We start from the raw sequence: 15162 nt of genomic DNA, 5'->3' as shown, positions 1-15162 counted from the left end.
CCCAGTCAGAATGGCTATCATCAACAAGACAAATAGTAACAAGTGTTGGAGAGGCTGTGGAGAAAAAGGAACCCTCATACACTGTTGGTGGGAATGCAGACTGGTGCAGCTGTTATGGAAGGCTGTGTGGAGCTTCCTCAAAAAATTACGAGTAGAATTACCATATGACCCAGCAATTCCCCTCCTGGGTATCTACCCAAAAAATCTGAAAACATTTATACATAAAGACATGTGAGCTCCAATGTTCATTGCAGCTTTGTTTACGGTGGCCAAGACATGGAAACAACCAAAATGTCCTTCAATAGATGAATCGATAAAGAAGTTGTGGTATATGTACACAATGGAATACTATTCGGCAGTAAGAAAAGATGAAATAAGACCATTTGTGACAACATGCATGGATCTTGAGAATATAATGCTGAGAGAAATAAGTCAGACAGAAAAAGCAGAGAACCATATGATTTACTGATATGTGGTATATAAACCAAAAACAACAAAAAAACAAGACAAACAAATGAGTGAACAAAAACTCATAGACACAGACAATAGTTTAATGGTTACCAGAGGATAAGGGGGTGGAGGGTGGGAGATTAGGGTAAGGGTTATCAAATATATGGTGATGGAAGGGGAACTGACTCTGGGTGGTGAACACACAATGGGATTTATAGATGATGTAATACAGAATTGTACACCTGAAATCTATGTAATTTTTCTAACAATTGTCACCCCAATAAATAAATAAATAAATGCTGCTGGGAAAACTGTATATCCACATGCAAAATAATGACATTGAACCTATATCTTATGTTATACCATATACAAAAAAAGTAACTCAATATGATCAAAAACCTAAGTGTAAGAGTTAGAAGTATAATATTCTTAAAGAAAATGAGAAAAAAACTTCATGATGTTGGATTTGGCAATGATTTATTAGATACAAGACCAAACGCACAGGCACCAAAAGATATATAATAAATTGGACTTCAAAAATTAAAAACTTATGTTTGTCAAAGAACACAATCAAGAGAATGAAAAAGGCTACTAACAAAATGGGAGAAAAAAACTTGCAAATCATATGTCTTATAAGGGACTAATATTCAGGATATGTAAAGAACACCTGCAACTCAACAACAAAATAATGGACATTCCGATTTAAATATAGGCTAAGGACTTGAATAGACATTTCTCCAAAGAAGATATACAAATGGGCAATAAGCATTTGAAAAGAGCTCAGTATCACTAATTGTGATGACTGATTTTGCATGTCAACATGGCTGAGCTTAGCGATGCCCAGATTGCTGGTAAAACATTTTTTCTGGATGTGTCTGTGAGAATAATTCCAGAAGATATTAACATTTGACTCAGTTGGTTGAATAAAGAAAATCTGCCCTCACTAATGTGGGTGGGCCGCTTCCAATTCCTTGGGACCCAAATAGAACAAAAAGGCAGAGAAAGGGCAAAATTCTCTCTCTTTCTTCTTGAGCTGGGACGCTTCTCTTACCCTCTGACATTGGAGCTCCTGGTTCTTGGGCTTTTGGAGTCCAAGACTTACACTAGTGGTACCCAGTTCTCAGGCCTTCAGATTTAGATTGGACTATACCACCAGTTTTCCTGGTTCTCCATCTTGCACATGGCAGATTGTGGGGCTCCATAACCAGATGAGCCAATTTCTATAGTAGATGATAGATAGATAGATAGATAGATAGATAGATAGATAGATAAATAGATAGATATAAGATAAATGTGTGTACATACACACACGTGCACACACACATACTCCCTATTGGTTCTGTTTCTTTGAAGAACCCTGACTGATTTGTGTATGATTAGTGTTCAAAATCATAATGAGATACCACATCATACCTATTGGGATGGCTATTATCAAAGAAAGAGAGAACAACAAATGTTGGCAAAGATGTGAAGAAATTGAAACCACATGCACTGGTGGTGGGAATGTAAAATGGTACCGCCACTATAAACAGTATGGTGGTTCCTCAAAAAATTAAACATAGAATTACCTTATGATCCAGCAAGTCCACTTCTGGATATATATACCCACAAGAATTAAAAGCAGAGATTCAGAAAGATACTTGTGTTCCCCTTCTTCATAGCAGTATTGTTCACAACAGCCCAAAGGTAGAAACAACTAAACCATCCATCAGTGAATGAATGAATGAATGAATGAATGAATGAATGAATGAATAAAATATGGTCTGGTCCCACAGTGGAGTATTATTCAGCTTTAAAAAATGAATGACACATGCTACAATATGGATGAACCTTCTTTTTAATTAAATGGATGACCCTTAAAGACATTATGCTAAGTGAAATAAGGACACAATATTGTACGTGTCCTCAAAAGGACAAATATTTTATAATTCCACTTATATGAGGTACCTAGAATAGTCAAATTCATAGAGACAGAAAATGTAATGGTGGTTACCAGGGACTGAGGGGAAAAAGGAGTGGGAAGTTAGTGTTTAATGAGTGTAGCATTTTAGTTCTGGAAGATGAAAACGTTCTGGAGATGGATGGTGGTAATAGTTGCACGACAAAGGGAATGTACTTAATGCCACAGAACTGTATACTTTTAAATTATTAAAATGGCTAATTTTATGTTATGTATGTTTTACCTTAATAAAAAAAGAAGACAAGTCAATTTTGATTTCCCACTCACCACCCACCCCTAAAAAAGTGCCAGATAGTCAGATTTAAAGGGAAAATAATTCAGGTCTGTTTTCCAGGTCTGAAAATAACACTGTTGGCATAATAAAGACAATCATTTGGAAGATTAAGTGATTTTTAAAAAATGTTTAATACACGTGTTTTAGTGTCAAGCAGATTCTGTTTTGTCAGAATTTTTCTGTCAGTGTGGCTATTCATTGACCATTCAGAAGGAGGAAAATACAAAGAAGATTCTGCGAGTATAAAGGAGTCTGAAAATGCATGTCTTTAAGCCTACAAGATTTGGAGCTGTCCCGCGTCCCTTTCCCACAAGATGTACATTCAGCAGAGACCCTTGATGACCAGCCAGCAACTCAGGGTGCTCCAAGGGTTTCATAGGCCTGGGTCCCAGTAGCTGTGTTCACCAGAGGGCTTGTAGAGGCAACTTCCAGGGCTAAGTCAGGGAAGCCAGAGTACCAGATGTCATTGATTCAAAGTGTACTTAGCATAGGAGACAAACTACACATGTGCACTCAGGTGTCTGTGTGCACTTATGTGTGTACTGTGGTTGTGCTTTTTTGTGGATTTAGACTGGGTGACACTGTCACAAGGGAAAGCCTCTCCCTTGGCATGTTTACTGCAATCCAGGCTCTGCCTACAACTTGCAGATTCAGAAGAAAAATGTTGTCATCCTACTCAGAAATGGTCAAACATAAGTGATTACCTGACAGTGACTAAATTAGCAGGAGAATGACAAATAATATATTTATTAACAATAAAGATTTCATTTTAGTAAATCAAAGAAGATCCAAGAGAAAATAAAAGTTTGTCACAAAATTGAATGGTATAAAGTTGTTGTTTCTTTTAACCTGCCTTCTCTCTCCCTGCTTTCACTTCGTGACATAAGAAGGAGCAATGCATGACATAGGGAAGCTCTGCTGATGTTTGCACTCATGATTTCCTCAGTGGACAGCATCTGGAGCTCCTGGGAGAAGGTGGGGCCAGAGATAGACCCATCCCCATGAGGATGTCCCTGTAAGCTATAGAGGGAATGAGGTGGCCCAGGGAGACCTTGGTGAGAGGAGAGGGGCCCCAGACAGGCTCTAAGGAACTCCAACATTTAACCAAAATGCAGAGCTGAAAGCACCCCCCTGCCAGGTAGCAAAGTGGTCAGAGAAGTGAGGGTGTGAACCAGGAGGAATGATGTCACTGAGATCAACAAGAGAGGGCCCAGTGCTACTGGGAGGCCAGGTGAGAGGAGCGCCAAAAAGTGCCCAATGAATTTAATAACAAAGAGGTTAATGTGAAATATAAGATTGTGTGTGCACAAGGCTTAATCTCTTAGACACTTTTTCAGTTTTGCTACTTTTTAGGGGACTAAAGCCATTGAGGATGGTTATTGCCATTTTCAGAAAATGTGCAACCACCTACTTCTGGGTCACTTCCCTCTCACTTCATTTGGTGGTTTTATTTCTGGCCATTATGCTCCACACTGTGCTTTAATCTGCTGTTTTTGCTGTTTCCTGGTGGCAGTCCTCTGGCTGGAAGATTAGAGCCGATATCATTGAGGTGGCTGGTAGGCAGAAGTCACTGAGCGCCATATCAAGAAAGAAAGAGGAGCTAGGGCAGAGTTATGAGTTTTGGAAACATCCGAGGATGAGTTTTTATGTCGTTTTCAATATGAAAGTTGCTGCAACAACCCAGAACTGTAGTGATTATTTCACTTTGACCTGAGTGCTGTGCAAGCTGCCTTGGCTGGTGAAAGGCTGCTCGTGAGTGTGTGTCAGCCACTTCATTAGATTCAATTAGGTCTATCACCTTAGCCAGACCAGAGCTGTAATGGTCCATCACATAATTTTATAGTCAAACTTTAAGACCAAACCTCCTCTAAATGCTGCTGGGTCTGTTCAGATTTTTGCAGCTGAGTCCATGATAGCCTGTATCTTAGGAACAAGTTGTATGAACTAGACAAACACCCTGTTGAACATCAAAGGGGATGTTTGTATTAGAATACTGGCCTACAAAAGAGAGCAAGAGAGACTTAGGGGTGTTTTACCTCTCAGGTCTACTTGTGGGCCCTTTTTGGCTCTCAGGAGGCTCAGTGATCGCACAAAGTCATGTACAAATATTCCTGGGAATCCAAAAATACAGACAGCTGCCCCCCTCCCCCATAGTCCTTATTCTCTTTATTATAGTAAGAGGCCTTTAGCTAATAGTCCAACAGTCCCTTGCCAGCAGCCAGCAATTTGGGTTCAAAAGGGATGACGCATTGTAGTGCTTTGTAAACAAGTTTATGGTGTTAGAAATGACCCTTAATAATGCCTACTGTTGGTCTGGCCAAACAGTTTTGAAAAAATGATGTTAAGCAACTAGATATCAAGTTCCATCTGCCTTGGGAATATACAGACTGAAGAATAAATTGACTAGAAGATGCTCGAAGGGCCTTCAGGCTTTGGAAACAGTTTTCACTTTGAAAGCCAACCAGTATGGCAGGGCAGTGCTTTACTTCTGCTGCTGCTGTTTAACTCAAAGCCACGTCACAGTTCAGAAGGGCCTTGGCTGGCCCTTGGCCAGCATGGGGTAGGCCTCCGTATAAGAGATTAATTCACCCAGATCCACCCAAATCTAGGTGTGACTGAATACTGTTTGATGACATTTGAATGTATTTCACACACAAGTAGATAGTTTGAAAGATGTTTAGCTTCAAATCTATTTCAAATCCAGTCTGTTTCAAATCTGGCAGAGACCTAAAATTTCTAACTTTTCTTTTTGGTCACCATTCTCACTGTGATGTTCAGTATATAAAAAAGAAACAATTCTTTGTTGTTCTGTTTTAAACAGGTCTGTTACTGTCAAAAAGGAATGTAGTTCCTTGATTTTAGGTGCTGCTGTTATGAAACTGATTATTTTCTTGTGACGTTCTTTCCTCCCTCCCCCCACACCCACCACCAGGAAGGGCGCCTGTGGCCTTCAGACGCCTCCGGTCCTCGGCCAGGTACCTCGGAGGTAAGGCGTTGGACAAGGGAAGCCTGTGGATGGCAGGAGGAAGCTACTGAACCCGATGTGCATAGGAGAGGGGAGGAGGGAAATAAACCATTGCAACAAAATTAGTGCAAAGGTTAAATGTGTTATAGCATAGCTTAAGAAATAACACATATAAATTAAGTCATATGCCTATAATTTTGTTTAAAAGTGGGGGTTGGTGGCATTTTTCCCTAGAATCTTCTAGAGATTATTTGTGCTAAAGTTTCTTATAGAAAACAGGTTGAGAATCCCTGATCTTTACACGATCCTATAAACTGCTAATAATGAGGCTTGGCAGATGTGGACATAGTTTATAAATATAACATGATTCATTTCCACATCTCTAAGTTTAATAGTATGACTTTAAAAAAACACAGTTTTTTTGCCTTTAAGTTAAGAATATGGTATGAGGGAAGTCAATGGATGGATGGGGATGTATATATATATATATATATATATATAATATCTCTCCTCTAGAAGAATGGATGGTGAAATAGATGAGACAATTATGTAAGAATTCACTTTGGAAACAATAACTATAATCCTATTTACTTTGGAATACAAAACATTTTTCATGTCAGTTACTAAAAATAGCTACAGGAAACTTTATGTAGAAAGCAATAACTGTTAAAGGTTAGAAACCAGAAAGAAAAAGAAGTCACTTGTTCCATATTTTTCTAAGTAATTGATAGAGCAATAGCCTCCTATAAATAATTCATAAATTGACCCAGGGCCCCCTACCTGTTCTAAGCACCATGGTGTGAAGTTATAACTCACATTTACCATGAAAACTCTGAGCCACTCCCTACTCTTACGAATCATAGCTGTGAGAGCTGGAAGGGACCTGAGAAAGCAGGCCTGCCAGTCCTCTTACTTTGTAGGTAAAGAAGTGGAGGCCTGGACCAGGTCACATGGCGGACAGTACCAGAGCGCTGTCTGCACAGCATTCTTCCACTATGTTACTGTTTACTGCACTCTGGAAGTTACTATTGTATTCTACTTTAACCGGTGGGAACGGTATACATAATGTACACAATAACTCCCATTAAACCCAAATTTTCAGTTAACCACAATTCTCCACTGTTGAACCATCTTGAATAAACTGTAATTTGGTAAGGTGAGTGGTTTAAGTCACGAGGAATAAGGAAACTACATTTTTTTTTCTGGGATAGTCTTTTCCTGTTTTGTTGGGGGGAAAGTTTACAGATGGGTGAGAAAACAGACCAAGCGTAAATTTTCTTTATATCATCACATTCGTGGTCATTATTGTGTCAAGAATGTCGTCAAGCTTTTGCTTTGTTCCTTGCAGATCATGTATGCCCCGCGTTCTCGGGATAGGTTTACTGCACCGTCTTTTATCCAGAGGGATCGGTTTAGCCGCTTCCAGCCCACCTACCCCTATGTGCAGCACGAGATTGACCTTCCCCCCACCATTTCCCTGTCTGATGGGGAAGAGCCACCTCCTTACCAGGGGCCCTGTACCTTGCAGCTCAGGGACCCCGAACAGCAGATGGAACTCAACCGAGAATCTGTGAGAGCCCCGCCCAACCGGACCATATTCGACAGTGATTTGATAGACATTTCTGTGTACAATGGGGGCCCGTGCCCACCCAGCAGCAATTCGGGCATAAGTGCCAGCACCTGCAGCAGTAATGGGAGGATGGAGGGGCCGCCCCCGACTTACAGCGAGGTGATGGGCCACTACCCAGGAGCCTCTTTCTTCCATCACCAGCACAGCAACGCGCACAGAAGCAGCAGACTGTCATTTCAGCAGGACATCTCGGAGAGCACAGTGGTGCCCATCCAGGGCAAAGACAGGAAGCCTGGAAATCTTGTCTAATCCTCCAATGTGCACTTGAGTTGAGGAGAAAGAAACTTAGGAGGGAAGAGGGCTGCACCACCCCTCCGCTCCCAGGCACAGTGTTCTTCAGTTTTACATGCTACAACTAAGTAAAACCAAATGTGCAAACGTGGTCTTTGTTTCTGATTTCTTTCAGGGGAATTGCATGCAAACTAGACTGAAATACAAACGTCCATCCTGTCTGACCATAAACAGTGTTTATTTGGGGGCAGGCATCGGGATGGGGGGTGGGGGTGGGAAAAGGGTGGGCATGGGAACACAAAGAAAGGGATGCTTTGAAGATATCATGAAATAAAACCCACAGAGGTATTTGATTTATTTAATTATGAAAGTAGACTGCAGAGAAAGAGGCCAGGATGGCCCGTTTTATAATTAACTGAATAAAGAAGGAAGCATTATTATGTATTATCATGGGGAAGAATTGGCCAGTTTGCTTTTTCTCCCAAGATGTGGAACTTTTATTTTGTTTTAAAAATATGATTCAAAATTCCTGTTTTTTGTGCCAAGGTATAAAGTGGAAAAGCTAGATGAATGCAAGGAGTTAATTTGTGTTTTTATGATGATGTGTTTTTTAAAGTTGCACTACTTAATGTTTAAAATATACATGAGCAAATTGTTTTACGTGAAGTTCTGTATGTTGTCTTTTCACCTGTGGACTATTATTAGGCCCAAGGAATACCCTGGAGTGCTCCCATAATCATGCAAGGAAAGGTGTTTGGGGATGTAGCCTCACATATGCCGATTTATGTAAATCAAGAAAGTCATTATTGCAAGAATTTGCATCAGATAGCAGTGTATCATTGAAGTATTTGGAGACTTTTGGATGGAAGATAGTAAATACTAAGTTCCAGTATTTCTGACTTGTTGGTTACTCTACTAGACTTAGGCTGCATACTTTATTAAAAATGAACCTGACACATGCATTTATGTATCCCAGTATCATGCAGTGCTGCCCTCATCCTCCAACAGTGCAGTTTCTTCAGTAACTTAGATTTTTTTCACTGTAGCATGAAATATACTCAGATACATACATTATTTTATGCAATAAATTATTTAAAATGCAAGGTGGTTATTTTTAGTACTGTTGAAATATGTGACTTGTCAGTGTATTCCCACTGTCTCTCTCCTTTCCTAGATAGTTCAGTTCAGTCCTGGATGGCTGGTCAGTGCTCAAGAGGCTCTCTCCCCATACAGCCCTCTGGCTTTGGTGTTTGAGTGATGCCGGCAGTGGGTTCTGCATGCATAGGAAGCCCCTGGAATTGACAAAAGGATACCACATTGCTGAACAAGATAAGCCATTGCACTTCACTAGTATTGGCGCAGCATTCCTAGAGGAATGCAGTGCTCACAACCCAAACTCCTGTGGGAGCTCACTCAGCCTTTGCAGTGGTGGCAAGAACTGGATAGTCAGTTACAAAACACTGCAGGGCAGAGGAGCAACTTTAAAAGCACAGGATAAAAAGCACAACATGCAGTTAAAATGCAACTAGAAACTAATTTTAAATATTGTTAGTTTTAATATTTCTGATGTTTACAAACATTTGTCCCTATGTAAAATAAATAACTTTCTTTTGCAGAAGTAAGCATTTGGCTTTTATAACAGCACCAGCCAATAAGTTCAACCAATACCACACCACGGACAGGTTTATCTGTAATCTTCTCTGAGCAAGTTAGGTCCTTTTGGCTTCTGCATGTAACAGGATGGATTGGAATGATGACTCAATGACTCTGACCACTGCAGTTTTAAAGCCAAATCAGCACATGTGTGTTCGTGTCTGTCTGTGGGTCTCCAAGGCAATTTCTCAGTGAGGTGACTTTGTGCTGTTGGCTGAGAGCTGGAGAGACTGTTCTGAGCTAATAGGTTGGTTCAAGAGTAATTGCGATTTAAAAGAAAAATAATTGCAAAAATCGCGATTACTGTTGCACCAACCTAATACAAGCCCTGTCCACTGCTCTCTGCTCTTTTCTGATGCTTCTCTTGGTTGGTCCGTAGGTTGCTGGTTGTTTTGTTTTGAGGATTGGAATCTTCATTAGATGTTTTCATTTCACCCAGTAACATCCACAGGACTAGTCAAACTCGTAGAAAGGGAGAGAAAAACGGTGGGCAACAGTTGTCACTCACACTCCAGACTCTGTTTGGAAGTCTGGACGCTGAGGGCTGCAGTAGGAATTCCAAGACTGGGCAGAGCTCTGGGAGCCTTGACTCAGAACCAGAGACTGGGGCCTTTCCCACTGCCCTAGAGCCTCCTGACAGGCCAGCTCATTGCCTGTGTCACAAGCCTGTGCTTGAAGGAAGTTGGCAATCTTTGTGGCATGAAGCCTCATCTCACCCTGTCAAGTACTTGTTCCAGTCAGGACCCCATTAGTGGGGATTCAGGGTAATTAATTTACTGGTCAGGTATCTCCTCAAATGCAAAATGACAGGGTTAGCTAACGATGTCATCATTCCAAACCTTGCCTGCAATTTCGATAAAGTGGGTGAACCCACCCTATAGCTCTAGCTCAAAATGGTTTTACAATCCTTAACTTTCCTACCTGCTGCAAGAATGAACTAAGGTCAGAAACTTGTAAATTCCTTAGTCATTTTGCAAGTATATGAAAGTTTTGCAGATGTCCACAGTGATTTAATTCAAATAACTTTATCCTTCAAAAGAGAGGTTTCTCACATTCAGACACTTTAGAAAATTGCCCTTTAGGTTAGTTATTGAAGACAGTGACATATGAAACCATGACTTGAATGGTCCTGAGGCTGGTACTTTGTAATGACTTGGTTTAAAAGCCAGGGTCATGAATTAATAGTTTCCCTTCGATACAGAGAAAAAGTGATTTAGATCAGTAGCTCTTTTGAAGATTGTGGCTGACCTGTTCATATCGCATCATCTCACTGGCCTGGTGTGGAAAGAGGAGTGATTGTGAAGACGCAGCTTGCACAGTGGGGCCTAATGTTCAAGAAGCCTGTGCTTATGGAGCCCGATGGCCCAGTTTAGGAAGCAGTGATTTAGGCAATCGATGATAGGTTTATTACTTCAGTAGAATGTCAAGACAAAGGATTGCACTGTTCAAAAGAATAGTTGGTGGGTACTGGTACTCTGGGCATCCTGCTGTGACTTGTCCATTGTCCCAGGGACTTCGAAGAATATGAAACCCAAGGCCTATTAAGTCCCATTTAGAGGAACAGTCTTCAGACATGTATTTGTTTTTTCAGAAAGGCTAGTGTTCTTCAAATACTGAAGCCAAAATAGATTTTGCTAAACAAATTATGCGTTTAAAAAGCTAATCTTTTCTCTGTGTGTGACCAAAATTTAGTGTTAAAGAAGCTTGTCAAGCATACCCCCACCAAACATACACACAGACACAAGCCAAGAAATTTCAAGATAGCAGAGGAGAATATTTAAAACTTACCAAGATTTGTCATGAAGATACACATATATCCACTAATTTTAGCTCAAATTTATGGGAGAGGAAATAGGGGCCAACAGTAAACTGGAGGCCTAACACCAGTATAGTAATGTGGTACACAGATGAGTATCAAGCTTCTAAATATCTCCATTTGCTCTTCTTCGGCTTTCTCTTCATAAGCATGAGAAGGTGTCAAGAGGCAAGCACTTTCAGAAAGCTTCTCTGCTCTAGAAGAATCCTTTCAAATCCCCGCCTTCCTCTCAGAACCAGTAGTTGCATCCTGACAGAGGTGATCCTGTATCTTCCATCCATTTGCTCTTCTCTAGGAAGTCCTTTTTAGGAAGAGTCGTGCCCTTCAGATACTGGTCCATAGCAGAGATACACCCCGTCCGGCTCCGGCTCTCAAAAGAAAGTCCATCTATGCTGTTGGCGCTCACTCCTGCGTCGTTCTGAGCCACCTCACGTCTTGTGTTTGCTGCATTGGTGCTGGCTTCTTGAGATTTGCTATTTATATTTAGCACAGCAACATTAACTACATGCTAATTTGTATGCCATTCATTTTTCTTAAAAATTTGAAAGCTTAACAGTGTCTGAAGGAAAAAAGCCTGGGAAGGATACTTGGTTTTTGTTAACTTTTTGATTTTGTCTAAGTGACTGACTAGAAACAGAAATATGCCAGTGCTTGGCGCCAAGCCTTTGTACAGTGAGTGACATATTCTCCCAAGCCTGCCTCCTCGCTGGCCACCAACATCCCCAACCTTCGTTGATGAGCAGGAATGCAGGTTCCTGTTCTGCTTACATTCACCTAGATTACCATAGCCTTGGCAGATTTAGATAAAATAACACAATTGGGTGACAAGTTGGCAAGTCTCCCCTACTCGATGTTAGGAATGCTGTATCTAACAGTGGCACACCAAAGTCACAGATTAAGAAACATTGCTTTCACCCAAGACACAAATGATAGTCCTGGCAGCTTTGCAGCACCTAACTTATGAATTCCAACAAGGCCCTGCTGCCAGCTGCCAGAAACTTCTATCCAGAGATCAGAGACATGGATAGAAAATGGAAAGTACTCTCCTGCCTTGCGATATCCTAGGAATAGGCATTTTTAGAAATCAAGATTTCAGTTTGGGTTATTTTACTACCCAAAGTGCTGCATCTTTTGCATACATAGTTCAAGTGTGTAATTTCTGCCAGGATGAGACAGTCAGTTGCTGTTGCTGCTTCTGCTACTGCTGCTGATTTCCAGGTTGGCTGCATTAGGAAACTGTCGTGTGTGAGTGGGATGCCTTGCTAAGAAAGCACTGTCTTCCTCCCTCTGTATGCTTGTTTATGTGTACTGTGGTGGGGCTTAAAGCTATACTGAGAAATATGCATATTATATGGATCCATATCACTTCAGAGAGCTCTGCATGTCAGTAGTTTTTAAGCAACCAAGTTGTCTCATGTTCTGCTTTTAGTAGACAGAGGAACCAAGCCCCCATCACTGCCATACTCTGTGCTCCCACCTTTGCTGTGCCTCACTTACAATGGTGCTTCTTCAGTTGTTTGTCTTTTCTTATGTCCTTATTTGTAAGGTGCTGTATATAACTTGAATATATTATGCACATATCCTACCCAATGGGTAGACAAAAATTGTTAATACTGTAATATAATGTATAGATACCAATTTTAACAGAAATGGCATAGGATTTGTGAATGCCTATGTGCTTTGTCCTCTTTTGTAAGGAAATTTGCAAATGGATGCATACAGATAAAAGTCTATGTAGTTTATTTTCCTATTAAATATCAATATTATAACACAAGGGAAAGAAGTCAGAACAAGCAAGCCACAGTTTATGACCAGCGTATGTATAGCAATTGAGTTGCATCTTTGCTGTGAAACCACTTTTAAAAAATAATTTTAAAAAATTCCATCTTTTTTGGTTGCCACTATAAGCTTATTTTAATCTCTTTAGTAATGTCCAATTGGACCACTGTTAAAGTCAGAAAAACTTTAACAAGCTGATTTTTCAACTTGATTTATAAAAAGACATTATGTCATGTTATAGAATAATGAAGATGTTAAGACCCCAGAAAAAGTGCACATTTTGTTAAAACTGCAAAAATTACATCCAGAGTAGGTAAATCGGACTGCCGCAGAGGACTTTGTGCAATACAGAGGCATTTATGACCATCTGAGTGCCAAGTCTTTCTGTGCCTTTTTCTTCAACAAATCGAAGCAGTGAAGCCAATGAAATGACAGTGGTTTGGTAGGGAAAGAATACCTCAGGAAAAATGAACCCACTTAGGACCCCATTCTTTGAAAAAAAAAATATTTTGTTACAGGTTATCATCAGCAGAGAATTAGCTATCAGCCAGCCAAGTGAAGAATCTTATGTCCATTCCTTTTGGTGTCTCATGGTGATCTTGACCCAAAAAACAAACTAGGTTTTACCATTGGTTAGGGATTACGTTTTCAGTTGCACGCTATGTCACAGCCCTCTTACACAGACAGCGTCTACTTCCAGTTCAGTTTTTAGTGTCTGACTGTGACCTCTGCATTTATCGTCAAATATTCTAGTATTAAAAAATGAAAAGAAAAGTCTATAACAACATGTCTACTAAAACCACTGTTGCATCATGGGTGTAAGCATCCTATCCAGCGTTGCCCATAAAGGCAATCAGTGAAATCTTGCCCATCTGATCCATATTTTCAGTGTATTCTGTCACTACAGGATGTTAATTCTAACAAATTCCATGGTTTTTCTTTGTTCTGTGGTGTATATTCTGATCTTGAAAATTACAATACAATCCTCTCCAGAAAACCAATTATTACTGATTATCCTTAAATTAAAAATGCCTCTATGGTGCAACTCTTAATGCTGAATGAACTAAAAGTCAGCCCTTCTTTTGTTATGTGTTTTGAAAGGGTCATGGAAAGATTATCATCTGTGTGTTCTCCAGACCATCCAGCCCCCACCATCTGCTCCACTGCACACTGCAGGGGCTCCCACATGATTCAGCATTAAGAACAGAGGCTCAGTACTGTCAGGAACAACACTCCCACCCCTCCAGGTTCCATCTCTCGGGAGAACTGTTCAGTGTGGGTGCCATCTGAGAATGTTCTGGACTCAGAGGTACTAAAATTTGTTACCACACCACAACTTCCTTTCTACAGAACTAATTGAGGCTAAACTTTACTGTTAATGGTACTGGTTCATTTTAATGTACTTGTCGGTGTACTGCTATTTTTCATTTCATGGCTTTCAAAAATCACACTTTCTAATTGTATACTTGTCTAGTTTAAAACTGTTTTAAAATATGTACAATACTATTCACAGCATTTAGTTCATTTAATTTTTATTATAAAGTAGCCTACTAAAAAAAGTACAACTGTATGTGAACTTTTAAATAGTTGTTCATGTGAATGAACTATGATAAGCAGAAGTCATTAAAGTCTTTTTACCACCATTTGTACTTACTTTTCAACATAATTCCCAGTTATATACAGAAAAAGATTTCCAAATGTTGTGTATCTGCCTCTTTTAACTGAGCAATGGTGATGTAGTTCTTAGACCTAAGGTCTGTAATTGCAATACTTTTAAAGAAAGATGTTGCTCTAAGTGCTGTTAAAGTTATGAAATCAGCTTTTTCTGCTTGTTCTTAATGCTATGGTCAACCATAGCACAAAATTATTAAAAATTATCAGTGATACACATATGTCTCCTGTTTTCTTTTTTTAATCTTTCAAAAACAAAACACATCTGTGGGGGAAAAATCTACACGTTTCAAAACCCATCTCAAAGAAACACTTCTATGGCTCCCTAGCTAACCTTTCCGTTCACTTGTATTCACTCTGACTTTTCACAAAAATCATATTCTGCTATAAGCAACTCTGGTCAGACCATGTCGTATGATTCTTTCCTCAATTCTGTGTTCTCCACAGAACATTCAAGGGTCATCCTCAGGTCTCATCAGGAGAGGAGACACTGACAACTGCTTCACCAGAGCTGAGGTGCCTGGGGAGGCATTTGTAGTTGTCTTCAAGTTTCTGGATGGCTGTCACAGAGAAACTGAAGTCAGCTCAGCCCAAAGCATAAACAAGACTCCTAACAATGAGAACTGTTCAACAGCAGGACAGACACCCTCAGAGGTTAAGGTCCTTATCATTAGAGGTTTTCAGTTCATGATAATGTAGCAAAAGTACTCTATATTTCCCGCACTGAGAGATT

At 40.1% G+C, this 15162-nt stretch overlaps 1 protein-coding gene across 15 annotated transcripts in view; it reads left to right on the top strand.

Moving 5' to 3' along the window:
* The window catches only part of LDLRAD4 (low density lipoprotein receptor class A domain containing 4), a 612879-nt gene extending 598233 nt beyond the window's left edge, over positions 1-14646 (top strand). For all 15 annotated transcript variants that reach the window (XM_074340421.2, XM_074340417.2, XM_074340426.2 and 12 more), the window contains 2 exons: positions 5617-5670; positions 6998-14646. In XM_074340421.2, the coding sequence (XP_074196522.1) occupies positions 5617-5670; positions 6998-7528 (585 nt within the window). In that variant the 3' untranslated portion in view covers positions 7529-14646. The remainder of the gene's footprint in view (positions 1-5616; positions 5671-6997) is intronic.
* Positions 14647-15162: the final 516 nt, after the last annotated feature.

The sequence above is a fragment of the Rhinolophus sinicus genome, chromosome 4, assembly GCF_057876585.1.
Source record: "Rhinolophus sinicus isolate RSI-liver-muscle chromosome 4, RSI-T2T, whole genome shotgun sequence".
NCBI lineage: Eukaryota > Metazoa > Chordata > Mammalia > Chiroptera > Rhinolophidae > Rhinolophus > Rhinolophus sinicus.
Note: the sequence above shows the minus strand (reverse complement) of the source record. Positions and strands in the feature narration are given on the sequence as shown.